The sequence below is a fragment of the Petromyzon marinus genome, chromosome 5 (assembly GCF_048934315.1).
Source record: "Petromyzon marinus isolate PM22_M1 ecotype Great Lakes invasive population chromosome 5, UKy_Petmar_22M1.pri1.0, whole genome shotgun sequence".
Lineage (NCBI taxonomy): Eukaryota > Metazoa > Chordata > Hyperoartia > Petromyzontiformes > Petromyzontidae > Petromyzon > Petromyzon marinus.
In genome coordinates this window covers 7693704-7720339 of record NC_133671.1, presented here as the reverse complement: position 1 = coordinate 7720339, position 26636 = coordinate 7693704, and the positions used below count along the sequence as shown (strand labels likewise).

The following is a 26636-nucleotide window of genomic DNA, read 5'->3' as shown; positions in this document are numbered from 1 at the left end:
TTGTATATGACTCAGTTGGGGGAGCGGTAGTGTAATGGCTATTGTGCTGCGCTATAGACCCGGCAACCCCAAGTTCAATTCCCACTTATGACTAATAACAATGGTCAATATTTGAATTGGTTCTGGGCCTCCCCTAGGTCGACTCGTCCTTAAATGAGTACATGGTGTGCTGTTTAAAAATCAACACTGGGGAAACGACTGCCGGGCGTGGTGCTGCCCCCCCCCACCCCCTTGTGTGCTGTGCCCTAAGTACGCACTACCAGCACTTGCACCAAAGTCTGAAAGGCAATACGGGGAACGTTATTGTAAAACGGTGAAGGACTCTCTTTATCCCTCACGTAGCATTGTATTTTCCGATTTCACAACTCCCATTGGAACCTACCTCTGATTGTACATAACCATAGTCTTTTGCCAACATATTCCCTGCCTGCGCATTCCTCGCTAAACCAGCATGTGTTGGATTCACTTGAGATTAGACTCAAATCTCTGAGCTCTGTTGATCAACGGAGACTTTGAATATGCTCAATGTATTTTTTATCCCAAAAAAATTGAAAGATTAAGAAAGGTGGACTGGAACTCATTTTGTGCGGCAATGCACAATGCTACCTGATGATTATTATGCGGTGCACGTACACGATGTGATCCTGTCACTGCTAGGGCCAGCCACAAGCTGCAGAATTTTAGCTGCACTACTTTAGGTACAGATGGCTTGGAGCCCTGGGACTACCTCTTAACCTCAGGCTTGTGGGCACACTCACGAGTGGTGAACGTGCATGGACAGCCGTGGTGGGGGGGGGGGGGGTCCACCCAGGGAGGCTGGTGAGACCACACCATCACCGGGGAGGAGTGGACAGCCACACCCAGTGGAATCCAAAGACGATGAATGACAACCTCGCATACAGTCCTGTGTATGTGGAGGGAGAAAGGTATATTTCCTAATAAGACCGATTTAATTGTATTGGTCTGACAAATTTACATTCAGAAATGTATCCTTAATGGGAGTGAAATGGGAACTGTGATGTGGATTGAAGCCTGAATGGCATAAAGTTGAGGATAGAAGATTCGGGCTATGCAGCCATGCTAAAGCTAATAGATTTGCAGACCACTGACCTTTAGCTATCTTAGCACAAACGAGCTGCATGAAATGCTGAACATTCTAAAACAGCTGCAACAGAACAAGGGTTGAAGATCAATATCGAGAAAACCAAAGTGATATATATATAAGATTAAGAGGTTCGTCAATATTGACGTCAGAATAATGATGCAGCACGTCAAAATGAGGCCAGGTGATAAAATGCATTGGGAGCATTACAGCTGAGGATGACGGGGGTTTAGAAGATCTAAGGACAAGAACTGGCAGTGCATAAACTTATTGGACAAGTATATTGTGAATTTAATTGGTGAAATGCTCAGAAAGAACACACCGATAACATTTGTTGGGAGCAGTAACAAACATTTTATGAATATGTAGCTTATGTTGAACTTCGCACCGTACGTAGCCAACCGTGCTAGTCAGAGGTGCAGGGGAAGGACCAAATCCAAAAGCAGTTCTAAAGGAATTAGATTTCAATGTAGATTTAAAAGTGCACAGCTCCCAGTGGCTTTGTAATATTGGAAGGAAGAGCGTTGCAGACGGCCACAGAATGAATGTGCCATTGAATTAAAGAAAACTCAACAGGACCTAAAGAAACAAGTACGTGTGTTCCGAAAACAGTAAGTGAAACGCCACACACATAAAGATGGTTAATTTAATTAATGGTGATAATAATGGCTTTCTCAAGCGCCGAAACATTGGAAGGCATTTCAACACCCACAGGAGCAAGCTCACTGGCTCGGCACCGAAGAAAACGGCGTTGCATTGTAAACACTTGGAAACCCTCGTGTAAGACGGCCGTCCCGGAGGTAACATGTGCAGCGTTGGAAGAGGCCCAGAAGATGCCAGGTTGTGGATGTCGCGTGACCTTGTGTTTAGTGTTGACCTTGGGAAACGTGGACGACCGAAGGGGAAGAATGAAACCCACGAAAAAATATTTACTTCATCCATTTTCCTGCAGTGTTCTTAGGAGGACTCGGTGATAGTTTTGGATCGTGAATGTTCATTTTGGATGAAGCAAAAGATAAATAATATAATGATCTCTTCTGCTTCGGATACATTTGAAGTGTGCAGATACGACACAGGGTTGTTTGGACAATTAGCTCAATGCTTTGTAGTGTCCATCGGCCACCAGTCTCGTCATATTTTCAGTATAAAGTTATACTTGTCTTTTCTCTAAACTCACTTGAACAGCTTTTGTGGTTATAAAATCGTATTTCATTATACGGTATTGTACAGAATACACTTAACCCTTTCCCGTTCCGAGACATCTGCAAGTTGCAGGGTGGGTCCCGTTCACCGCTGAATCTCAGAACTCGCAATCGTTTGGCGTTAATTTGATGTAGACTCATAGCGCCGCTGTTTTTAAAGACGTACTCACCGCAGAGAATTGTAGTGTCACGACCACACTGATAGCTGGCGCCAAACTGCCACGGCCCTCCCATATGGTCTTGTGGGAGCCTCTATATGTTTTCTGACTTGCAGATGTTACGGTAAAGTTATTTTAGGTTTTCCTCCGATTCTGGGAACGGGTTTATGATTCCTTATCTACATGGCACATTTGGCGATTCTAATCAATCCTGACAGCCGTGAACCAAAATGTAGAGAAAAAAAATCCAGATTTCATTGATGGAGAGCACTCTTAATATTACACCCACTACTAACTTTCCACAGAGGGATGAAGGGCTGACATGACCCCTGACTGAGATTGTAACGTGATCTTCCGATTGTGAGTCGAGCACTCCAAGCCACATCACTACCCAGCCAACATGGACCCTATTTAGCCTGTGTTCAAACTCATCACTAGTTTCTTGCTGAAACGTACTGGGGCACAATAGCATTCAGAGTTTATAAAATCTAAATTGTAATTCTATTGAAGGCAATTAAAAAAATTAGTTGGTTTCTGTGTGCCACAATTGTATGTGTTTTGTGGCTTGTGATAGTATCACGGTGATGATGCATCGCTGCGTATCCCATTGTGGAATGCGCTCACTACAATTATTATTTTGAAAGACAATAGTTGAATTTCCACCACAGTTGCCCAATAATTCCTCCTGTGCATTACTATCAAAGTGAATGCCACATCGTGTCCATAGTCATTGAAGGCACAGAAAATGCACGGTTATGCGTGTTTGGGGCGTGGTGGAGCGGAGCCGGGCGGCTAAAACAGCAACTTGGCACAGTAGGGGGCACAGGTGGTGCATCGGCCAGTCGTCTCAGTCAGGTGACCTATGGCACCCGAGTCTGCCCCGTGACCTGCCAGCAAGCGTTCGACACTTCACGTAGCCTTTACGTGCACACAGCCTGGCACAAACGCCGTGGTGACGTCACCGCCACTTATTGCCGAATAGCGGTTGTTGGTGCAAGTGTAAAGCACAGCGCACTGTCATCCTGAACACTTGTGTTTGGATTCTGCTCATTGTCAGCTTCAGTGGCACGTGAAATCTAAACCATTATTGGACCTCTCTTAGGTTGACTGCTTTTAAACGAGTGCCTGGTACTCGGATTGTAAATGTTTTGGATTTGCTCTCCAACACACCGGTGTGCTGTACCAATAACGAATTGGCATGTTCTGTTTACGTGACAAACCTTACTAATTGGCTGTGTCGGGTGGTGGCGGGTTTACCGACACATTTTATACTTACGCGATCTAACCAAAAACACTTGCATGATATCTCGTACTGTAAGCGAACACCAGCAGTGGGGAGACGAGGGCAATACGGCGTGGTGTTGTGACCACACTTCCTCCTGTGTCATGTCGGCCTTAACAGTCACACACTAAAAGCACTTTTTCCCCTGCAGTCTTCACGCCTGCACAGAAGACCTATGTCTACGTTTGTATGCGTCTGGGTACATGTGTGTGCCTCTGTTTCCTCCCGTGTCTGCGTGTGAATGTGCATCCAGGTGGGGGAGCCCGCTCCCCCGAACCGTCCGACCTAGCTAACGAGGAGTGGGAGACGGCTTCAGAGAGCAGCGACTTCACAGAGAGAGAGCGCAAGATCCGCACTCGAGACATGCACCCCAGGTACAATGGAGTGCCACGTGGTCGGTTGGATCGGTGGGCTCGCGGTACATGCGTCAGCACTGAGATCTGAGATGGCATCACTTGAGTATCTAGGGTCTTATTCTTAGCTCTTTCGGTAAAGTCACGTTGAAGGGAAACAATAAAATAATAAAATATATATAAAACAATAAAAATTCTCACGATGTTTCGACCATAACACAAACGGTCGTTATCAGGTGTGATGACGACCGTTTGTGTTATGGTCGAAACATTGTGAGAATTTTTATTGTTTTATATATATTTTATTATTTTATTGTTTCCCTTCAACGTGACTTTACCGAAAGAGCTAAGAATATGAATTACTGCAGTCACGAAAGCTTTAAATCAAAATTTTATCTAGGGTCTATTTACATTTTATTTCACGAGGTAAGGCCCACTGAGCTATAGCTCTTTTTCAGAAGCGACCTGGCCACAAATGATAGCTCAGCAATGTGGTTTATCAATCAAAATTTATCGCAGGCAACTACTCTTAAACGCATGTTTCTCAATGTGGAGGGAAAAAAATGTAGGTGACGACAGGGTTGGGATCAAACCCACGTCCTTTTTCCTACGTTAGGCAGATAACATTTTTCCAACGGGTTGTGCCCTTTTTAAAGCGTATTTCAGACACCTGGGGGTTAAACTCATGTTCATGTGTAGACCTTGCCATTTCAGCTCGGGTGATTGTATTGCTGGAACTCCCCCATTAAATATATTTTGTCACTTCAACAAAGATGTACCAAATGGCCTCAAATGAGCATAGAGCATTGATAATCTCCTTTAGGAGCAATAAGTAAGGGATGGAAATTCCACATTCCTGTGGCAGGACACGGTCTCCATGGCAGCGTCCACTCAGTCTTGCACAATTGTTTCACTCTTATTGCTGGTCCTCTGCTTTTCCCTTCACGCCCTCTCCAACCGCCCCCCCCCCCTCCCATAGGGGTCCAGACTCCTCGAGTGGCGATGGCAGTGGTGGTGGCGGAGGCAGTGGAGGAGTAACCGGTGGCGGTGGGGGCGGTGGAGGAGCAGGTGGGGGCGGCGGGGGCGGTCGCGGGGCCGCTCCCCCTCCCGGAGGCCCTGCCCAGGGTTCATCTCGCCGGGCACTGGGGGGCGGCCCTCGGGGAGGAGAGCGGGAGAGGACAAATCGACGGCTGGCGGGGGGCGGGAGGGGGGACCGGGTGAGCGCGATGGCACACCGAGCCAAGAAGGGGTACGTGGCCGGCTGACAACGCTACACACCAAGACAAAGATCCCCCATATAGCCTTAACAGACTGTAGGGGCAAGTGCTGTTAGCGAGCACCTATGAAGGCCGGAACGGTACACGAGGGGGTGGGTGGCCAGCACCACGCCCGACCGCCTTTGTCTCCCCAGTGGCACACATACCCACCCACCCCCCCGTGTAGTTCCATGCGAGTTGTCACGGCGACATCACTGCCCGGGCGCTCGGCAGTGCGCATCGCTGCCCCCGCACCGCTGAGCCGACACGATTCATCATCCTCATCGTCACGGTTCATGGGCATTTCGTCATTTGTTTTTACTTTCCTTTGTCTTGTGCTTATATGCTCAAATAGTGCACATCTTTTTGGCACCAATCTCTTATGTCGTCGTCAAACCATTCTCCGTTGCATCTTCATCTCTTTCCAGTTCCTTCCATTCAGAATAAAGTACAAATTTTTCCTCTGTTGTCCATCCTGCACGTGTCCAAATAGTACCAGTTTCATTCTCACCACGACCTGCATCAGGTCTTCTTTGTGCAACGTTTTATTTACATTATTTTGCTGATTTACATTTCCACATGAATGCACTATCATTCATGATAGCGGGCCTTTTCTGAAAAAGAAGCTAATAGCTCAGTGGGCTTTACTTGGTCAGATAAAACATAGCTTAGTTTTAGTTGTATCTATATTTTATTGTTTTATATTTTTATAATTTTATTGTTTCCCTTCTACGTGACTTTACCGAAAGAACCAAGAATATGAATCCCTGCAGTCACGAAAGCTGTAAATCAAAATTTTGTTTTAGTTGTGTTTTTTTTCAAAGTTATTTGTTTGCCTTTCCTATACTTTACACTCCTATCTTGTTTTTGTACAGTTGTAATATGGACATCTGTGAAAAAGAGCTTTATAGCTCAACCGATTCCTCCAGTATAAATAAATATTCTGATTCCGATTCATATGAGCTTAAGCAAACACCACGACAAATGCACACAGTTCCGCATGAGTGTTATTGGTGTGTATCCCCTCCCCTTTTAGACGCCACGATGACAAGATGTTAACCACCTCGCCGAGTATACAGGAGGTAATGGGTTCGATCCCGACCCTGACGCCTGTATATTTGGAGTTTGCATGTTCTCCCCATGGTCGTGTCGATTTTTTTCTGGGTCCGCCACTTTTTTTCCCCTCCACATTTAGAATCAACATGCATTCAGGGTATTTAGCTACTGCTATACATTTCCACGCGCTAATCTGCTTAATTGAGCTATCATTGGTGGCCAGTTCACTCCTGAAAAAGAGAAATGGCTCTGTGGGCCTTACCCTAGGAACATAAAAAAGTAGTTGAAGCAGTTTTGGGATTGCTTTTGGCATTGTGCTCGCCGGCGGCGCATGCCCTCCTTTTGAGAATGAACGGGGGAAGACACCTCTCTTCTCGGGTTTCTTGTTGGTCGCATGTGTGCAGAGTGCCAGAGCGCATCGCCAGCGCCGCAGGGGGTGGCGGCGGCGGTCCCCCATCGGAGCCCCCCCCAGACCCCCAACAGGCTCAGGCCAAGAGGCAGGAGTCGGAGGCCAAGAAGGCCAAGGAGAAGGCGGACGCCATCTCACAGTTCGACCTCAACAACTACGCCAGTGAGTGTCGCGGTGGGCGAGGCGCGCTCGTAGCTGCGAGGCTCCCGGTGGAAACTTGCCGAATGGCGTTCTCGTTTAGAGCACTCGGCTCTTAACCCGTTCCAGTTCCGATGACCCACGTGTACGTCACTGGAATTGAAACGGAAGAAACCTTTTTATATCGATTACCAAGGCTCCCCCACAAGGTCATGCAGGAGGGCGTCTGGCACAGTTTGGCACCAGCTATCGTAGAGTGCGGTCGTGTCACGATGGTTCTCTGTGGTGTGAGTACAATATCTTTTAAAACAACGGCGCTAAGCGTAAATTTTATTTAGAGAGGCCAACTGCTTACGCGTTCCGAGATTCGGCGGTGAACGGGACCCACCCTGCAACTTGCAGACGTGTCGGAACGGGAAACGGTTGAATAAGTACTTGACGGAGAGACAAAGGCAGCTGGGAGTGGTGCTGGCCACACAAACCTCCTTGTGTAGCGTGCATGCCTATGTAGTGTTTATAATGACGAATAAACTTCTTAAGAGGCACACTCTGTGTATTGTAATACTTCTCTTTACACAGTCCTTAACACACAGAGGGGTTATACGATCCCCTCACCCGATACCCTTCGAAGGTACAGCCTCCAGACTTAGCGTGACCTACACACAGGTCTCTTCCTAACCTAAGGAGGTACAGCCTCCCGTCTTGGCGGGACTTACTCGCACGTCTACCGCTATCCTAGAGTCCTCCGGTTGGGACCTAGGGGAGGCTATCTGACTCACCGCTGGCCTGGCGGGTCTTGACCACTGGGTACGCCGAGCCTTAGCCCCTCAGAAGGGCTGGAAGGCTGGGTCCAGGGTCCTGGCTATCTTCAGCCCGGGCTTCGGTCTTCATGTAGGGAGATAACTCACCCTTCTTATACCCGTTTGTGGCCAGGTGTAACCCATCCCACATTCCCACGTGGAACTGTCTGATTGGTTCTTACCAAACTGTGGCTACGATCCACTTCACCTCTTCTGACCCCAACCGTTATGTACACACAGGTAACGCTGCACTGCCCCTTTGATACCTAGTGGCAATGCAGGTTACCGAAGAGTGAGTAGTTAACACCTTTTACACCTTGATAGATGCTTGCAAAACAGCATTTTCCTGTACGGTCTATGATGGTTGATGTGTGTGTGCACGTTCACACCTGCCTGTTGTGTGCGTGCCTGGTGTGTGCGTGTGTGCATGCCCGCAGGCGTGGTGATCATCGACGATCACCCCCTGCTGAGCATGGAGGAGGCGGAGGACCCGCAGAGCGCGGGCGCCGGCTTCACTCAGGTTCTGTCCAAGCGACAGAAGCGTCTCCAGGACAAGAAGGAGGAGCCCATCGCTCCGGTAGAGCATTCCACGACGCCATGCGGCATGACTTGCCCTCCCCCCAGCCCCCCTTGCCTCGTGTATGCCACTCCTCTTATCCCCACCACATTTTTTTATGGAATCTTTTTTTTTTTAGAACCTTTTTTTTAATTAAACGTGAGCCCGGTACAAAGCGCGAGTGACAGGGAGAGGGGATGACGGGGGGGGTACAGATATTCCGCAGACGACAAATCCCGACGCCAGGTGCCCACGGGGTCGGGGGGAGTGGGGGAGGGTGGTTGGGCGCGCACTGCCCCACTACTCGCATAGTAAGGTAAAAGCGTAACAATCACTCCCTAGGGAGTGATTGTTAAGCGTTTCTGCTTGACGTTTTGGATGGTTTGCGTTGACCTGCTGGTTAAGTAAGGGCGCTTACGGCCACGTCAGATCACTAAGATGGCACCGCTGAAATATTCGGTTCAGTCCAGGTTCCAGCCGCCCGTTGTTAATAACAAGGGCACACGTTGTGCCCTCTTACACTGATTGCACGTTTTCTCTGCCGCGCAGCGCCATCTGCAGCAGAAAATAAAAGCATGTACTGGTGTCAGCATCTGACTGCACAAAGAAGCCAGCTTGATCAATTGGATTGGCGTCCATAAGAGTTGTTTTATGGGTTAGATCGCGTAAATATAAATGTGTCGTTAAACCCGCCACCACTCGACGCATGCAATTAGTAAATTTTGTCGCGTAAACAAAATAATTCGAGTGATGTTTCGCCGGTAATTACAACCAGCACCATTAGGTGACAGCCAGAAGTGTGGAAAGATCCTCCGTGTTAAAATAACTTGGTGTATTCTACCCGCGAGGCCAAGGAAAAATGTATTTGGCTGCCCATTCGATTAACACTCTTTGAAGGCATATAATTAGGTGCTTCACCTGGTGTGGATAAGAGGCGAATTGAAGAGATTCCAGAAATAGGTCTGCTATATCACTAACTTGGGCCGTTATTTCACACAATGGGAAAGTTCCGAATAGAGATTTGTCTCGTGTTAGGAATCTGATAGAACAATTAGGATGTTATTGTGGGGAAAATGCTAGTTTGTGGTCTGCCTCAATCTTAACCATCATGGTGGGTTCCACTTGTGATGGTTAGCTAAATCCTTACTGTACGTGGGAGGAAACCAGAAAGTGCCTTGTTAAAAAACACCCGTGTATGAGGAGATGATGGCACTCAACCTAGAGCGATATGATTACCACCTATTTGCCTTCCTGTAAACTTCTGTGGGCACCTCAATTAGAATTATGCAACCGAACGATATTTTTCGGGGACGGACACGGAAAAAGTTGCACTCTTTACTTTCACACAGTTCGCTGATGTCGATGACGCCGACGATCATGATGTCTAATCCCTGCCCTCTGTTCACTCAGCAGGTGGCGACCAAGGGCCGCCCCGAGAAGGAAAAAAATCGCAACAGCAATAAGCTGCCGCCTCGCCTGGCTAAAAAGCAACAGCAGCAGACGCAGCAGCAGCAGCAGCAGGCTGCACAGCAACAGCAAGGGCAGCAGCCAGCCCAGCAGTTGGGAATTCAGCTGCAACAACAGCAACAGCAGCAGCTCCCAGCCCCTGCACAACAGCCAAACTTGCAGCAACTCGGTCAACAGCAGCAGCAGCAGCAGTCACAACCTCAACAACAACAACAGCAGCAGCAGCAGGGCAAAGTGCAAGAGTTTGGAATGAACGGAGCGAGTGATGTTGGAGCAGCTGTGGCTGTTCCCAGCAATGGAGCGCAGGCAGACGTTGGAAAGAGAGGTTTGTTGGGGTGGGAGGAGGTGAAAAAATGCTCAAATAGTGAAGGATTATGGGAAATGTCCTCATCGATTGTAATTCTCATTGGAAGGCATGTTACGGTAATTGTAAAACAGTTCAGGTGAACGTTGAGCCCCTCATCAACCTGGTTGAGTGTGGGCTCATGCAGTTGGATAATTCTGCTGAATCATAATAGAGCTATGTTTCAGAATTCTTGAGTTGATAATTACCAGAAGTATATCATAGATGGAAACAAATGATGTTATTTCGAGTGTCGTAGCTTTATTGATTGTCGGATGAATCCCAAGTTTCTTCTACAATACTGTGTAATGGGATTAACAATGAGTTGCAAATAAGTAAACCGGCCTTAAATGAATACCTGATGTGATGTGTAAACAGCAGCACTGGGAAGACTAAGACTGCCAGACGTGGTGCTGGCCATCGACCCCCTCGTGTGCCATGCTGGCCTTCATAGCTGCTGCTCGCGAACAGCACTTTCCCCAACAGTCTTTTAAGTCTATACGGGGGGATCTTTTTCTGTGTCTTTATACACATCTTGTGTGTCGGTCTGTGACTTAGAGTGTGCTTTTGTGTCTTTGTGTTTTTCGCGTCTGCGCTTTAACTTTGTGTCCTCTCTCGGCGTGCGCGTTGCAGTTGGGCCTCTGATCGCAGCGCCCGTGCCGCCTCCTGTGAATGCGTGGAACAAGCCCCTGACGGCACGAGCCGGCTCCACGGAGGTGAGCCTCTCCCCCACTCGCACTGTGGGGCGACACGCACAGCACGCTCGCTCACACCCGCGATCATGGACGTGAAGACGCGCACGCACACTCGCGCACACACACACACACACACGTGTATACACTCGCACACGTGGATAAGGTAAAGATCCCACCCTGTAGCCTTAAACAGACTGTTGGGGCAAGTGCTGTTTGCGACTACCTATGAAGGCCGGCACGACACCCAAGGCCAGCAACGCACAGGGACAAAGATAAAGACAAAGGTCCCCAATATAGCCTGTAGCAGACTATTGGGACAAGTGCTGTTATCGGACACCTATATGAAGGCGGGCATGGCACAATGGGGTGGGTGGCTAACACCACTCCTAACTGCTTTTGTCTCCCCAGTGGTGATGTTTACCCACCACATTAGGTACCCATTTAAGTTTGAGTCTACCTCGGGGAGGCCCTGTACCGGTTCAGATATTGGCCACTGTTATTGGTCGTCGATGAGAATTTAACTCGGGTCGCCGGTTTTAAAGTGCAATGCGCTATCCGCCATACACTACTACTCTCCAAATGCATGCACGCACGAGACACACGCTCACCATAACTTGCACAAAACGTGTACACCTGGACAGTCACAAACATGCATGTGCACACACGATGGGCATTCGCTCCTGCCCACAGATAGCTGGGCTGAGCCACGTGGTGAGAGTTGGTGCCCAGAGCCAACTATTATCATGTACAGTGAGGGGGACCCATCTATCACCCTAAACAGATGGCCTCGGCTCACAAGTGGGCACCAGTTGTGGCCGCTTGCTCCTCACGCCAAACGCTTTCAATAACATTTCTCCTAGTTTTGAGTATTGTCGTTAAGTATTGTCGAGTCACGAAAGCCGAAGCCAGTCATCACAACTCCTCATCAGGATGGTTCTGCTCGGGATATCTGGCCAACTGTTATTTTCATTGTTTAAAATGTGGGCAAGGGAAACACGGATATTGGAGGAAACACTCAAATTCTGCACAAACTGAATTTTTAAAGCGTCCTTACATTACTGCCTTCGTGTGCAGGAGTTGACGGTCTTTTGTGCCCGTGTGAATGTCTCACAGCTGGCCCCAGGCAAGGCGGAGGGAGGCACGGAACCCGCGCGGGAGGATGCCGTGACGGTCTCTAGCCCCGCCATCCAGCAGACCTCTGCCCAGCAGGTCCCTGGTCCCGCCCACCAGGCCGTCACAACCTCCGCCCTGCTCGCCCCAAGCTCCGCCCAGCAAACTCCGTCGTGCTCAGCTCACGCTCCCAGCTCTGCGTACCAAGTCGTGGGGTCCACTCACCTGGTGTCGGGCTCTGCGCCCCACCCCAGCGTAAGCTCGAGCCACATCGCTGGGCCCGCCCATGCGGAGGTGCCTCCGGGCGGTGTGGAGGCAGTCGGAGGAGGTGCCGCAGGAGCCGAGCCCAAGGAGCAGAGAGCGCGGTCGTCCCGGGCCCAGCGCGAGCCGGTACGGAGCCAGGACTTTTGCCGTCCGCATTATGTGCAGGTCCCGCACAAAGCCATAGCTGCACTGAGCTGGGGAGCCGAGTCTATCTGTGAACTACTGGACATCTGTGATATGGAACTTCATGTCTCATCGGATTCCTCCAGTATAAATAGATATTCTGATTCTTAAGCTGAGAGTCCCAGTAGGCAGGCCATCCCTGCCAATAATGCCTACCGCCTACACAAAGTGTACCGGTTCTTTCTCATACGCCGTGCCTCTTGTTCAGCAGACAAGGTTACATTGAGAACGTGCATTTTAAACACGTCACCTGCTTGTGTATGTGTGCCTCCTGCTGGTGTATGTGTGTCCCATGTGCTTGTGCGCACATGTTTTACTCGTGCACAATTGCTGTATATGTATGCTCATGTCCCATGTGCGTGTTCTTTTGTATGACACCGTTGTATGTTTGTGTGTGTGCGCGCTTCCATTGTAGGTCTCGCGTCCCCATCCCCCTACACGTCTGTGGTCATCGATCGAGTGTCCTTTGCACTCGTGTGTACCAGGTTGACACATGAATCCTGTGTGTGGTGCGCTTGTTTCTTGTAGGTTCGCGAGACTGCAAGCGATCGTGCTGATCCTACGCCAGGCCCCGTGGGGAAGGAGCGCTCGCTGAGGCAGAGGAGGGATGACACCCCGACGGGTGAGGCTACACGCGTGATCAGGCGTGATCTCACACACACACACACACACGTACGCCGCACACACTGAAGGCTCAATACACTTAGGAGAGAGGATGATCCGTTCGTTACGACTGCATTTTTAGTGGTTGTGCTGTAACAGGTGTCTGATGTATTTTCGGGTTGTGCTGCACCTCGTTCAGCGCGATGTCTGACGTTTCACCCCACATGCTCAGGGCTTCCTCCGGAACTGAACTGGCTTTGGACTTAATGTGAAAAAACAAACGAAAAACCGCAAACCACATCGGAGAGCGGATCTGTCCATTGTTAACGTCCTGATGAATACCTTCAGGATTCTTCATACTGGGGATTCGTGGCACTTCAGTGAGACCAACTCCACCAAATTAAGGCAGCAACCACCAAAGTCTGAGTGATCGGTGCTGTTTCAGCAGCATCAATCTAGCCCCGTTCATTATTTCCGGTCTACTTGTTAGATTCTCACTATTTCCCAAAGAAGGCCTCTAAGCTAGAATGGTGGCGTGTTATCTCTCGAAATTAACTTGCTATATAAAGGATCGCGGAAACATGCACACACATATACACACACACAGATGATCCTTGAGCAGTCCTATATACTGTTGGCGGAAAGTGCTGTTAGCAAGCATTTATTCCGTCCTGCACGGCACAAGAAGGCGTTTGTCTGGTCATTGCCACACTTATTTGACTTTATTTCCCCTCTCATGCTCATGTGTACACACAACAATGGATAATCGTAAAAAACGGAGTCGACTTTGGGGAAGCCCAGGTCAGGTTCAGATGCCCCTTGCTTCTGTTTTCACTGCAAATAGAACCCAGGTCGCTTAGATTTATTTGTACATTGAGAAAACCCACTGCAGGCCCTCTCCCCCTTGCTCCACATACACACATGCACGTATCTCATCTATACTACGTACCTGCGCCAGGAAGCAAACTTATGATTTTCAATGTAAAGTAAAAGCTTCTTGATGTCTGGTCCGCCCTAGCCTATCTGTCTCTCCACCATCTAAAGAATTGTACAGCATTTACTTTTAAAAATATCTTATTTCTCACTTAATCTATTGTTTTCGTAGACAATGCCATTATCGACATTTCCGTCATTAACGCTGCACAACCCTCCTATGGGTGGTGGAGAGTAAATTGTAATAATTTTGCCCTAAAACTGCCATGTTGCTTCCCCCGGAGAACAAATGTGTATCATGCCTTTTTTTCTATTTTACTAATCAAATTAAGTTAATTGGCTCATAACTCCATCCAGCAACTCTTGTTGTCGCCAGCACAGATGGTCATTCAGCGGTAAAGTTCAGTCACAACTGCCGTGTCCACATCGAAGACGGTTCTTTCTCCGATTGTCTCTCAAAGCAAAAACATAGCTGAGGCCACACGGCGCAATCGGGCAGTGCGATCACGTTTCCTGCGGGCCACTGCAGCCAAGGCTTTTCGTTCTTGGGGCGTGACGCAGGCTGCGCTATGCGTGTCTCTGCAGCAGCAGTAGCAGCAGCTGGTGGTGGTGGCGGCAGCACCACTGGTGCTGGCAACAACGGTGTCGCTGGGGGAGTGGTGCTGGGTGACAAGATAAGCCCGGTCGCCGTCGGAGCGGAGACTGTGAGCGTCGCGCTGTCCGGGGTTGAAGCACCCGAGTTTGTTCCCGCCCAGGCACGGTGTTCATCGGAGGAGCGTCGGCAGCATGGCCACGCTGCCATTAAGGTAAACGGGCACGTCAAGTCCTCTTGTCTCCTTCCTTAGGGGGTGGCGCTTGTATTCATCGTGACCTTCGGTCACAGCTAGATATGTAAAAAAATGTCCAGCCCATTGCCAGACACTTCTTCTGATTTAGAATTGTTGCCCAAGCTATCAGTCTTTGCTTGTGTATGTGTGTGTGTACAACTTTTTTTTTATCAATCCACTGCTGAAGGAAGGCCTTCCCACACTGTATGAGTAGTGTGGGTTTTTACCGTACTTCATCATGCTGGTCAGGATGGGTTGGTGAATGTGATGTACAGCACAACAACAAGTAGTCCCCCCGCAACTTGGCCCCCCATTCAAATGTTATCCAGACTCAAACTTGCTTAGCTTCGAATGGGAGATCGGGAAGAATTCCAGGTGATGTCGTCATAGGCCAGGGTATCACAATTGATCAACGTGTATCCCTATTGTCGCCGCTCTGTGTATCTGTGTGTCTCCGTTTACAGGAAACCGTGAATGTGTACACGTCGACTGCTGTATCGACGGAACCCCTGCCGGCCCATGACCCCACCGTCCTGGACACATCGCTCGTGTCTACTGTGAGCCTCCCGTCACACGCAGATGAATCTGCCCAAATTTCACCACGCCCGACCCCCCCCCCCCCCCCCTGTTGCACCGTGACAGGGGGCTGGGTGTCGTGGCGGTTCGGGCGCTTGGCATCTGGGGAAGTTTTTCATAAGAAGTCGTCTGTATTAGCTGTGCAATGCAGAGATTTACTCTACCCCTTCCCCCGCGATAGAAATGTAAGATCTTCACCACTGACTTGGCACTTCCAACAGAGATTACTGCCACCCGATGTGTGCGTTTGAATCCCCCAACTATTATATTAACTCGCCACTTTTTTGTGAATGTGTGTTGAGCACTCCTGCCACACCCGGATAGGTGTTGGAATTGGTCACCTTTCAAGAAATAATCTTAAGAAGTCACCGACTTGTAAGATGCATTCCAAGAAGCACATTTTATTTTGTATAAACGGACATGGGCTCTGTGTTCCATGCCTGTTTTATACGATTTGGATGCATTATTAATCCGTTAAAACAAACTTTTAACATCTCAGATGACTACACCATATAGGGCTCGAGTGATGTCACCGAGGTGCGGTAATGATGGACTTAACCATATTTCTAATTTATTTTTGCCGTTCACAAATTGTTCAAACTCATGTTAGACAGCGCACGACTCAGTCTAGGTATGCACCTTGAAGATGAAAAAAAAATAAAAGTCATTGCTTCTATAATTTTATATTCAAAGGACCCTGGATCTTTGGGGAAATCTCAGCCATGTGAATGTGCTCTTCTGTTCATCTGTGTGTGGGGGAGCTTGCCCGATAATCATGCAACTCAAGTGTGTGTGTGTGTGTTGGGAGCGGTCAGCTCATTTGCATTGCTGCCTCTACTGTATTTTCCGTTGCAGGTGCCCATCCCTCGAACTGTCCCACGAAGCAGCAGTAACAGCAGCATCATTCCTGGGGCTCTGTCTGCAGCCGACCTCACGCTAAAGGTCAGCACAGGCTTGCACGCTCGCACTTGTACGCAAGAGCACACGTACAGAGATCTAAGGTGCGCAGGTCCTCCATTTAGCATCCTAAACTTAATGGGCAAGTGCTCTTGGCAAGCACCTACCCGCACAAGTACAAAGTCGAGAGGCCATCATTGACTAGTTAATAAAGGCAATGATGAACTTCCAGTAAAAGCCAATGGCACCCACAAGAGGGTATTGAGAGCCAGTGTATTCGTGGCAATGTGCCTATGTATGTTGAACTTCTTTCGCACCGTACTTGGTCAATCGTACTAATCGGAGGTGCAGAGGAAGGTTTGGATGGGTGGGGTGGGTTCGTGTTGTGTGGGTTAGTTTGGGTGGGTTTGGTTGGTTGGTTTGAGTGGCAATAAAAAGGCATGTGGCAATGGTTATGCCCCCTATTTATCCTGGAATGTCTCGGTGAGCCTCCAGATTCATTTAGGGAGATTCTGAAAGAAGATGTATGGCCAGTTTCTTTTGAGAAGTTGGGAAGGAATCTAGTTGCTGAGTGACTATTCCAAACCTACTTTGCTGCACGTTCATCATCTGGCCACGTCTCAGCCCAGCATATCTTATAGTACACGATGATGTCTGCATGATGCACCGTGCCTGCCTTCCACAGTGTGGGATCACGGGCGCGTGCCACCACATCGGCGGCGCATATTATTATTTTTTTACCGGTGGCACGTTCCACACTGACCCGAGCGTCGACACGAACCGTTGCGTTCGCTCGCAGATGGAGTCGGCGCGGAAGGCGTGGGAAAACTCCCCGCGCCTGGGCGGTGGCGGCGAGCCGGCGCCGGCGCCCCCACCGGCGGGCCCCCCCCCGCCACCCCCTACCACAGCCAGCACCGTGGCGGTCAACGTCGTGGCGGCACCGGGGCCCGGCGGGGCCGTGGGGCCCCTCGCCTCGCCCCGGGACGCCATGGGGCCCGCTGCATACGGCGGCTACGCAGGCACCATGTCGATGGCCGACGCCGGTGTCTCTTCCATACCCGGTGGGTAGCGCCGAGGTCGCCGGCGTTTCCATCACGGGTCCGTCGGGAGCACGCACCAGAGCCTCTCGTGCCGTCACCGGAATGGTTGACGGCAGCCGAACGGTGGCACGGTTTTGCCCGCTTGTTGCAAAAGCACACAGTTCAAACTTTTTATTGTTTTACTCTGCTTCGTTTGTGTGTGGACTAACCAAATTCGTTCGGTGTAATATGTGGCACACGTGTGAACACCCGCGCGACTTGGGATAAATGTTCGGCAACAGATAACATCATTGCTACCTGAACCCTTTCCTGGGCACTTCGTGAGGTCACGTCGAATGTGATCATCAGCACTGGTTGAATTGAAGATGGTGGCTATGCGTGATGCTGGCCCACCACCATTCCCTCCTGTGCCTTGGCCGGTCTTACCTTCGATGTACCTTCGTAGCTCTTCATTAACAACACAGGAGGAATCGAGATGTACGTGGGAGGGAGCAATTTGGCTTCCAGTTTGACCAAGACGTTTTCCCGTGTGTCCGCAGTGAGCTACCACGGGGTGGTGGTGTCATCCTCATCCGCGTCTTCGCTCGCAGCCAAACCCAACCTGCTCACCTCTGAGCACGCCAGCAACATCTGCAAGGTGAAGCCACAACAGCAGCTCCAGCAGCAGCAGCAACAACAGCAGCAGCAGCAGCAACAGCAACAACAGCAGCAGCAACAACAGCAACAGCAGCAGCAACAACAGCACCAACAGCAAGCTCAGCAGGCGGCCAGCCAGCTGTCCCTAATGCCGCAACTCACCCAGATATCACAGCTTTCGCAGTTGTCCCAGCTGAGCTGTGCGCCGTCCATGATGCACCAGCAGCAACAGCAGCTGTACCTTTCTCAGCCGGGACCAGGTGAGTGGCCAGTGTTGAGAGGATGATGTGTGAAAGTAATCTATAACTCTTTGGTTTCAGATTGCATTAGGTGTTCGAAGTATCCAGACATATTCTCCCATGCATGATGTTTTAAAGTACTGATTGCTTCTGTTAACAAGATTTGAAAGTCGTCCTGCTGAAATAAGCGTTGGTGCAGCACCTCCTCTCCAGTCTCAATATAGGATGACCACCATTGATTTCCCACAGTGATACTTTGCTTTAACATCAGAGGGAAGATGATGGGCTAAGTTGACCTCTTACTGGTGTTTAACCTTATTACCTTCCAACGCTCCGAACTTGGTGCCACTCGCCTATATTGGACATCTTTCGACGTGACCTGGGCCTTTTGTTTGACTTTCGCCTTTCCTCTTGCAGCCCCAACCGGACAGTTCCCAACGTACTACCACGTGGACACGTCGCACCTGTTCCCGATGCAGCAGGCACGCGTTGGGGGCGGCCCCCCAGCCATGCAGCAGGGCCAGGCCTACCAGGGCGGGCCGGGCGGTGGGGCGGCCCCACCTGGGCCCCCTCCCGGCCCACCCCAGGCCATGCACCACCAGCCCCAGATGCCCTTCTCGCTGTACTCGCAGCAGTTGGGCCAGCAGCAGGCCGTGAGCCAGCCTGCACCACCGCAGGGGCCTGAAATGTTTGGGCCGTCTCTACAGCTGTTTCGGTGAGTGTGGCCGTGCTTTGTTGTCGGGTGTCCCCGGAAATGTGCGCTCGGCTTGTTTGCGTGAAGGCTGCCGACGTTTAAAGAAAGACGCGACGCAAAAAAAATAGCATTTAACCTTGCAGATGTACACCTCCGCTGATTGTGACTTGACTCGTGCTATTCCCTTGGTTAATCTTTAACTAGCGATATTACCGTTTCGTGCGCAGGTCCGGCCAGGCATTCTTGCAGCCAAGCCTGACGCAGCCGTCGGCGCTGGTGCTGTCGGCCGGCAACCCCCCAAAGCCCCTGTACGGGGGAGGCTTCGCGTCGGACATGGGCAAACAGTACAGCCAGGCGGCCCCCCAGCCTGCACCGCCACCACCACCGCACCAGCCTCTGCCCGCCTTCATCTATGAGCAGACGCCAATGATGGACTCGACTCACCTCATGCAGGTGCCTGTCCGTCTGCGATGCAGGGATTGGCGTGCGTGTGTATCTCTCGTTGAATGTGCGGTGGTCGGAGCGTGCGCGCGAGTGTGTAGTGTCGTGCATGCCAATTTAGTCTGGTGGTTTGTCGCGTGTATGTGCATGTGGTGAACATCAGCACCACAGACTAAAGCAGCCACACTCGACCATTCATAGGTGCTGACTCGCACCACTTGTCTGGGCAATCTGTACAGCTCAATGGGGGGGTGGTTGTGTGTGTGTCCGTGTGTGTGTCCGTGCGTGTGTCCGTGTGTGTGTGTGTGCGCGTGTGTGTGCGCGTGTGTGTGCGCACGTACGCGTGTGTGTGTGTGTGTGCGCACGTACGCGTGTGCGTGCACGTGTGTGTGTGTATGCGGGCTCCCCCCAGGCACGACAGGGCATGGGCCAGCTCGGCGTGTACTCCCAGCCCCAGCAGAGTGGCTTCTACGCCACCTCACAGTCACCGGCAGCCGCCCTGCAGCACATGGGGCTGCCCATGCAGGGATACGGAGGCACCCAGCAGACGCTCATCGCCCTCCAGGGGTAAGGGCCGTGTGCGAGGAACGAGCGCCCGCCCGTGTTTCGTTCACAGGGACTTTGCTCTGTCGTCCAATACAAATGTACTGTATTGAAAACTCATCTTGATTGAAAAGTCAATTTCTTGAGGACTGCCTTTTGCATTTAGTTTGTAATCCTTCCCCTGTACCTCCGATTAGCATGGTTGGCTACGTACGGTGCGAAAGAAGTTCAACATACATAATGGTGTTGTCGGTTGAAGATTACACATCCTTAGGTGATAGCTGTTTTGCCACGTGAGTACCACCATTCCACAGTTTAATTTAGCGTCTTCTCACAGGGCCGCATGGAATGTGTGGAGAGAAGGCTTTTGCAGGGGGAGGGCACAATTTGGATGGCACAATCCAGAATAACGGTCTCATATTTGTGCATCCGAAGCTCCCCCTGTTCTGCCTTCCAGACCCAGATTTAAAACTGAATTCGCGAGGACGAAAGACTTTAAGCGTTACAGTCAGGTTCAGTCGTTATAGCACCCGCGTACATTTTAACAAGCCGCTGCAATGATATTGTTCGAGCACTCTCATGGCACACCTGACTATGAGAAGACGAGACACATATTAAGGAACTACTCTGGTGGTGGGTGTGCAGGCGTAACTCAGGAAGGTAAAAAAACGACGATCCTTAATCCTGCTTTAACAGTGTTTCCCTGTTATAACCAGCGTGCGTGGGGCGTTACTCTCGGCCGATACAGCCACGGAACCTACGCGCACCTTTCGGACGCTCGGCTGTTGCCGCTGCGTCGCTCTCATCGAGGACTGGTTTGTGTCTCGCAGGATGTCGCAGCCGTCGATGGCGGCCCCGCAGGCGAGAGGCGTCCTCGCGCACTCGGCGCCCCGAGCCATCTCCAACCAGGTCCCACGCTACACGCCCAGCCAGCACAAGGCAAGCCGCGCACACACCTGTGAACCGTCCTCGGCGTCGTCAGCCGCGGTCTTGTGGGAAGTGACGCGGCCCAGTGGCAAGCGCGTTCGCCGCTTGCTGTGGAAGTACACGGCACGATTTCAGCGACCGCCGTTAATATTACTGCAGTTGGTTGTAATAAGCATAACAATGTCGCCACACGCCACGTGCTTCATGGTGGCGAAATGTTAACTACCTCGCCTGGTATACAGGAGGTCGTGGGTTTGATCCCGACCCTCACGCCTGTATATTTGGAGTTTGCGTGTTCTCCCCGTGGTCGCGTTGATTTTTCTCGGAGTCCTCCGGTTTTTCTCTCCACATTTAGAAGCATGCATTTAAGAGTATTTGGCTGCTATAAATTTCCACATGATGGGCCACTTCGTTGAGCTATCACTTCTGAAAAACAGCTGTATAGCTCCGTGGGCCTTACCTGCTAAAATAAAAAGAGTAAATAGTTTTAAATGCCGTGACGTTATTCGCAAAGTAGGCCATGGGGTTGCCGGCGTCATGGTCCAAATTAAAATTATTGTAATCTATCACAATCATTTACCACTGCTGTAAAGTTACCGAGGCTTTCCTGGGTAAACAAGCATAATAATAATAAGGAAATTAAATCCTCCCAAAGCCGTCGCCATCTCTCTGTCATGCAATGCAATCGTTCTTCTGCTCATGCACACTGCCATGCTAGCAGTTTCCAGCAAAACCCTCTATAAATTTCCACATGATGGGCCACTTCGTTGAGCTATCACTTCTGAAAAACAGCTGTATAGCTCCGTGGGCCTTACCTGCTAAAATAAAAAGAGTAAATAGTTTTAAATGCCGTGACGTTATTCGCAAAAGTAGGCCATGGGGTTGCCGGCGTCATGGTCCAAATTAAAATTATTGTAATCTATCACAATCATTTACCACTGCTGTAAAGTTACCGAGGCTTTCCTGGGTAAACAAGCATAATAATAATAAGGAAATTAAATCCTCCCAAAGCCGTCGCCATCTCTCTGTCATGCAATGCAATCGTTCTTCTGCTCATGCACACTGCCATGCTAGCAGTTTCCAGCAAAACCCTCATGACGTTCACTCGTGTGTTGATATCACAGTGTAACACTGCGGTGCCATTACATTGAATCGTTTGAGCATAGCCGGTTGGACTGGAGGGAATCATTTATTAACCCGATGGTTTGTTTGCACACCACCCCATAACCAGATTTTCCAGGTGTCGGATTATGGCGTAGCCGGAGAGGTGAAACATCACACTCCTCCGCAAACTCCGCACGGCAACACCCCGGCTACGAGCCCTTTCAGGTAGCTTGGCTCACGCTGTGACGCAAAGCAACAGAAACAAACACAAATATCCCCTGTATAGCCCTTACCAGACTGTTGGGGCAAGTGCTGTTCGTGAGCACATTAAGGCTGGCACGGCTCACGAGGAGGTTGTTTGCAAACACCTTTGGCTCTCCAGTGCCGTTGTTTCCAAACCAAACCAGGTACTTGTTAAAGGCTGGGTCGACTCGGGGAGGCCCAGCCCCCTTTCAGATATTCGCCACTTCTTTTGGCATTGAGCGGGAATATAGCGAGTACTACATCACATACAGCGCACACCACATGCCATACAGATATCGACCACCCCTCGCATAGATTTTTTACCACGCCGCATACAGCACACCACACCACATATAGTACTGAGAACCTCATAAAGCTCTCGGCACCACATGCTGCACACCACACCATGTACAGCTCGCACCATGCTACACAACACACCATGTCGAATGCAGACCTTGCCAACATAGGCATGATACAGCACACCATCCCATTCACCGCACGCACACCCATTGATAATGGAACAATGTAGCATACAAGGTTTACAGTGTACAGCACCGAACACCACTATGGGCACCACGGTGGCGAGATGTTAACTGCCTCGTCTGTTATACGGGAGGTCGTGGGTTCGATCCCAACCCACCCTGACGCCAGTAGGTTTGGAGTTTGCATGCTCTCCCCATGGCCCCGTGGATTTTTCTCCTGGTCCTCTGGTTTTTCCTAAGCATTTAGAAACATGCGTTGAGTTTATTTTGCTGCTCAAAAATTACCACGCGATAAGCCACTTCGTTGAGGTATCATTTGTGGCTAATTCGCTCATGAAAAAAAGCTATGCAGCTCAGTGGGCCTTACCTGGTAAAATATTTGTTTTTTTTATTAGTTTAGTTTCGCATGATTGTGTATATCGTTGCGTGTGTTTTCACTGATGTGTATGTGCGTGTTGGTCAGGCCGGGTTCTATCAGTCCAGGTTTGGCCGGGAGTTCCTCGACTAAAGGTTCAGGGGTCGGCAAAACTGGAGGAGGCCCCCCACAATCCACCCGTGTGGGCCAACCTTTCACACAGGTCTACCAGCACCAGGTGAGCACGTGTGTGAGTTTCTGGGTGTCTTAGTGCGTGTGTGAAGGTGTGTGTGTGTGTGTGTGCGCGCGCGGGGACCGGTAGTGTAATGGTTAACGCGCTGCGCTACAAACCCAGCGACACGGGTTCAATTCCGGCACATGGTCTACACCAGTGATGATTATCTGAATCAGTCCTGGGCCTCCCATAGGTCGACTTGACCTCCAATGAGTACCTGCTGTGGATTGTAAACATTATCACTAGGGAGACAAAGGCGTAGTGTTGGCCACCCATCCCCTCGTGTGCTGTGCTGGCCTTCATATAAGTGTTCGCGAATGACACTTGTCCCTGCAGTCTGGTAAGGATTTATGGGGAATATTGGTCTTTGTGTGCACGCTTGAGTATATGTACAAGTGAGCATCTGCATTTGCGTCCATTATTTTGTGTGTGCACACACTTGCTTGTGAACTAGTCTATCTTTCATGTATGTGAGTGTCTTAATCTATGCCTCAAATATTTGAAGTCACCCGCTGTCAGTGGTTGGCTGAGGTGCCATCTGTTGAGGAAGTACTAAAGGCAATCCAGAGTCTGAGACCAGGAAAGGCACCGGGCAGAGATGATCTCCCAAGCGAAATGCTGAGGGGGAGGGTGGAGTTTGTGCAAAGACTGCCCGACATGACATCATAACAACAGTCTGGACCACTGGACGGGTTCCGCAGGATTGGAAGGATGCCCTGATGGTTCCCCCCCCTTAAAAAGGGGGACCACCAGGGCATCCTTCCAATCCTGCGGAACAGACTGTAACAACTACAGGGGCATCTCCCTCCTCAGTGTGCCGGGAAAGGTCCTGGCAAGGATTATTCCACATTGCCTTGCCAGGCACTCTGAGGAGGGGCTTGCGGAGCCTCAATGTGGTTTCAGGAAAGGGCGGTCCTGCACAGCTGCCATATTTTCTGTCCGTTTACTACAGCAGAGGTGTAGAGAATTCCAACAAGACCTACATCTCTGCTTTATTGACCTGGTCAAGGCCTATGATACCATCAGTAGGCCTGGGCTCTGGGTTGTTCTTTGTGCTTTCGGAGTCCCTGACCCTCTGCTCACGATCATTAAGGACCTTCATGATGGTGAGCGGGCCCGAGTAAAACTACGTGGCCGGGAGTTGGAGCAATTCCCTGTTCACCTTGGGGTGCGACAGGGATGTCCTCTGGCTCCCACATTATTTAGCATCTCTTTTTTTACAGTAATTCCTAGTTTTAGCGTGGTCGACGCGTTCCTGCAGTGCCGTGTTCAGCAAAAATGTGTTACGCGAGGGATTACTGTATATGCATTACGGGGCATACATAAATAATGATATGGAAATTATAATCACATGGACTATAAAATCAGCCTGCAGCCTATCCACAATCTCCTGTATACCAAGCTGGAGGTAGTTAACGTCTCGCCACTGCGGCGCCGACAAAGTAACGGCGCAATGAGTCCTTGCGGCTAATCTGGCCGTGAGCGCCAGGACCTTCATGTTCGCTTCCCTCCACAGGCGCCCCGACCCCCGCCAGTGTCATCCCTGAGCACCTCTGCATCGCCGTTCTCCCCGGTGACGCCCATCCAGCGCTACACCGTGCCGGCCCCCACCCAGGCAGCCCCACCGGCCACGGCCCCGGCTAACGTGGCCCCCACGTCCGGCACGCAGGCGGCCGGCGGCGGCGGCGGCGTTGTCGTCGTCGCCGCCGCCGCCGCCGCCCCTCCGGTGTCCCAGCGTCCCGTGAGCGCCCAGGTAATTGCGGTGTACACGCACGCCGCTGCACACCCACCACATCGTGGGTGCTTGTGTTATTCTGCAGACATTTTGCCGTGTACTGTCGCCGGTTCCTTGGGCTGAATGCACGTTTGTTGGCAGTTGAATTGCCTCTTCATCTCACGGATGTGCTTGCAATTGACGACGAACGATTGCACGTGCTTCCTAGACCAATACAAAAAAATAAACGGTCAATGTGACTCTGTGCTAAATCTTACATTGGGTGCTGCTCAATATTGGCATGGACACGCTGGTTTCCTCCTCCAGCAGTGGCTCTAAAACTCTTTGGTTTGGCTGGGCCCCCACAGGTTCCCATGCCCCCCCCCCCGCCCACTGGCCCCCCTCCAATCGCCACCACCCTCCCCAGGTTACTAAGGACAGCAATATAAATATCGCGTGTCAACGCCTCGAGTCAGCGCGGTGTCGGTGCGTTTCGTGCTAACGCAAATGTATCACGTGTATCGGTGTGGTGGCGAGATGTTACCCACCTCGCCTGGTATGCAGGAAGTCGTGGGCTCGATCCCAACCGTGACGCCTGTACATTTGGAGTTTGCATGTCTTCTCTCCGTGTGGTGGTCACTTGGATTTTTCTCCAGGTCCTTCGGTTTTTTCCTCCACAATTAACCTGCATTTAGATTAATATAATAAGCCAAGAATATGTGTCCCGCACGTGACGTCACTCCACATGCTGCACCCCTCCCCAATAACCATGAGGGGGTGATGTCACTCCACATGAGGCAATCCCCCCCCCCCTAATTAATAATTATGAGCTGAACAATTTTTCTATTTAATATTTCAGATTTACTTCAATATACACCCTTCCTTGGACGGGCAAACAAGCTAGTTTAAATTATTTGGCTGCTGCCACTTTGTTGACCTACCATCTGTGGCCAGGTCACTTATTAAAAAAGAGCTATATAGCTCAGTGGGCCTTACCTAGTAAAATAAAAAAAATTGTTTAGTTCAAACCCTTGCCCTGGACGCCCTCAACATTGGTCAATAATGCCTAACTGTAAATCGAATAACTCTTAACTTTAATATTAACCCTACGGTCTAATCCTTAACCCTTTACTCGAACACAACGCATTTGCTTGCAGCCTCAAACTCATGGCAAGTTGGAAGTTTTCAAAGTGTTAAATATATTCTATTAACTGTTTTGCACCCTCTGTGTCAAGTGCTACGCTCGCACATTACTGCTGCACACGCAGACACGCGGCTATGTTAATGTATAGCTGATACACAGTTGCATGTTACTGCTTTGTGCACACACACATGTCCCCGTTGTTAAGCCCAACTGCTACAACTGTACAACAAACACTGAGTTGCGTTGCACACAGGGTTTTTCGACTTGCGTTGACCCATGCGCAATCGTATCTCTGCATTCGGTATCGCGCCCTTGATACACGCGCACGTACGCACGCCTCCTTGTGCGCGTACACGCTCTCGTTCACTGAAACACCGCTGCTGTGTCGCCAGGGACAGGGTGGGGGCCGAAGCAGTGGGGGGGGAGCCCCACCCCCATCACTGGGCTCAGCAGTGGGGGGGGGGCAACCACCCGCAGCCTCGCTGGGGGGCCCGGCGAGCGTGCGCCCCGGCGTCACGCACGGAGCCCCCTTACCCCGCGTCACCGACCAGATCAAGGTGAGGACGGTGCCAAGCCTGGTTTTTAGCCTTGGGTACGGAAAAGGTGAGCCCCTCTGTGTTGGGGTGGGG

The 26636-nt window shown here is 50.5% G+C and overlaps 1 protein-coding gene across 4 annotated transcripts in view; it reads left to right on the top strand.

The window, feature by feature from the left end:
* Window positions 1-26636, top strand: part of LOC116938979 (uncharacterized) — a 101068-nt gene that overhangs the window by 67698 nt on the left and 6734 nt on the right. The window contains exons 22-42 of one of the 4 annotated variants that reach the window (XM_032946769.2): window positions 3998-4118; window positions 5077-5346; window positions 6814-6980; window positions 8194-8333; window positions 9726-10104; window positions 10756-10838; window positions 11931-12317; window positions 12903-12996; window positions 14496-14716; window positions 15202-15294; window positions 16169-16255; window positions 17010-17271; window positions 17790-18146; window positions 18543-18840; window positions 19047-19272; window positions 19673-19827; window positions 20634-20742; window positions 21962-22059; window positions 23023-23152; window positions 24666-24902; window positions 26400-26564. In XM_032946769.2, the coding sequence (XP_032802660.2) occupies window positions 3998-4118; window positions 5077-5346; window positions 6814-6980; window positions 8194-8333; window positions 9726-10104; window positions 10756-10838; window positions 11931-12317; window positions 12903-12996; window positions 14496-14716; window positions 15202-15294; window positions 16169-16255; window positions 17010-17271; window positions 17790-18146; window positions 18543-18840; window positions 19047-19272; window positions 19673-19827; window positions 20634-20742; window positions 21962-22059; window positions 23023-23152; window positions 24666-24902; window positions 26400-26564 (4079 nt within the window). Of the gene's footprint in view, window positions 1-3997; window positions 4119-5076; window positions 5347-6813; window positions 6981-8193; window positions 8334-9722; window positions 10105-10755; window positions 10839-11930; window positions 12318-12902; window positions 12997-14495; window positions 14717-15201; window positions 15295-16168; window positions 16256-17009; window positions 17272-17789; window positions 18147-18542; window positions 18841-19046; window positions 19273-19672; window positions 19828-20633; window positions 20743-21961; window positions 22060-23022; window positions 23153-24665; window positions 24903-26399; window positions 26565-26636 lie in introns of all 4 variants that reach the window. The other 3 variants (XM_032946768.2, XM_032946770.2, XM_032946767.2) reach the window with 3 other exon arrangements.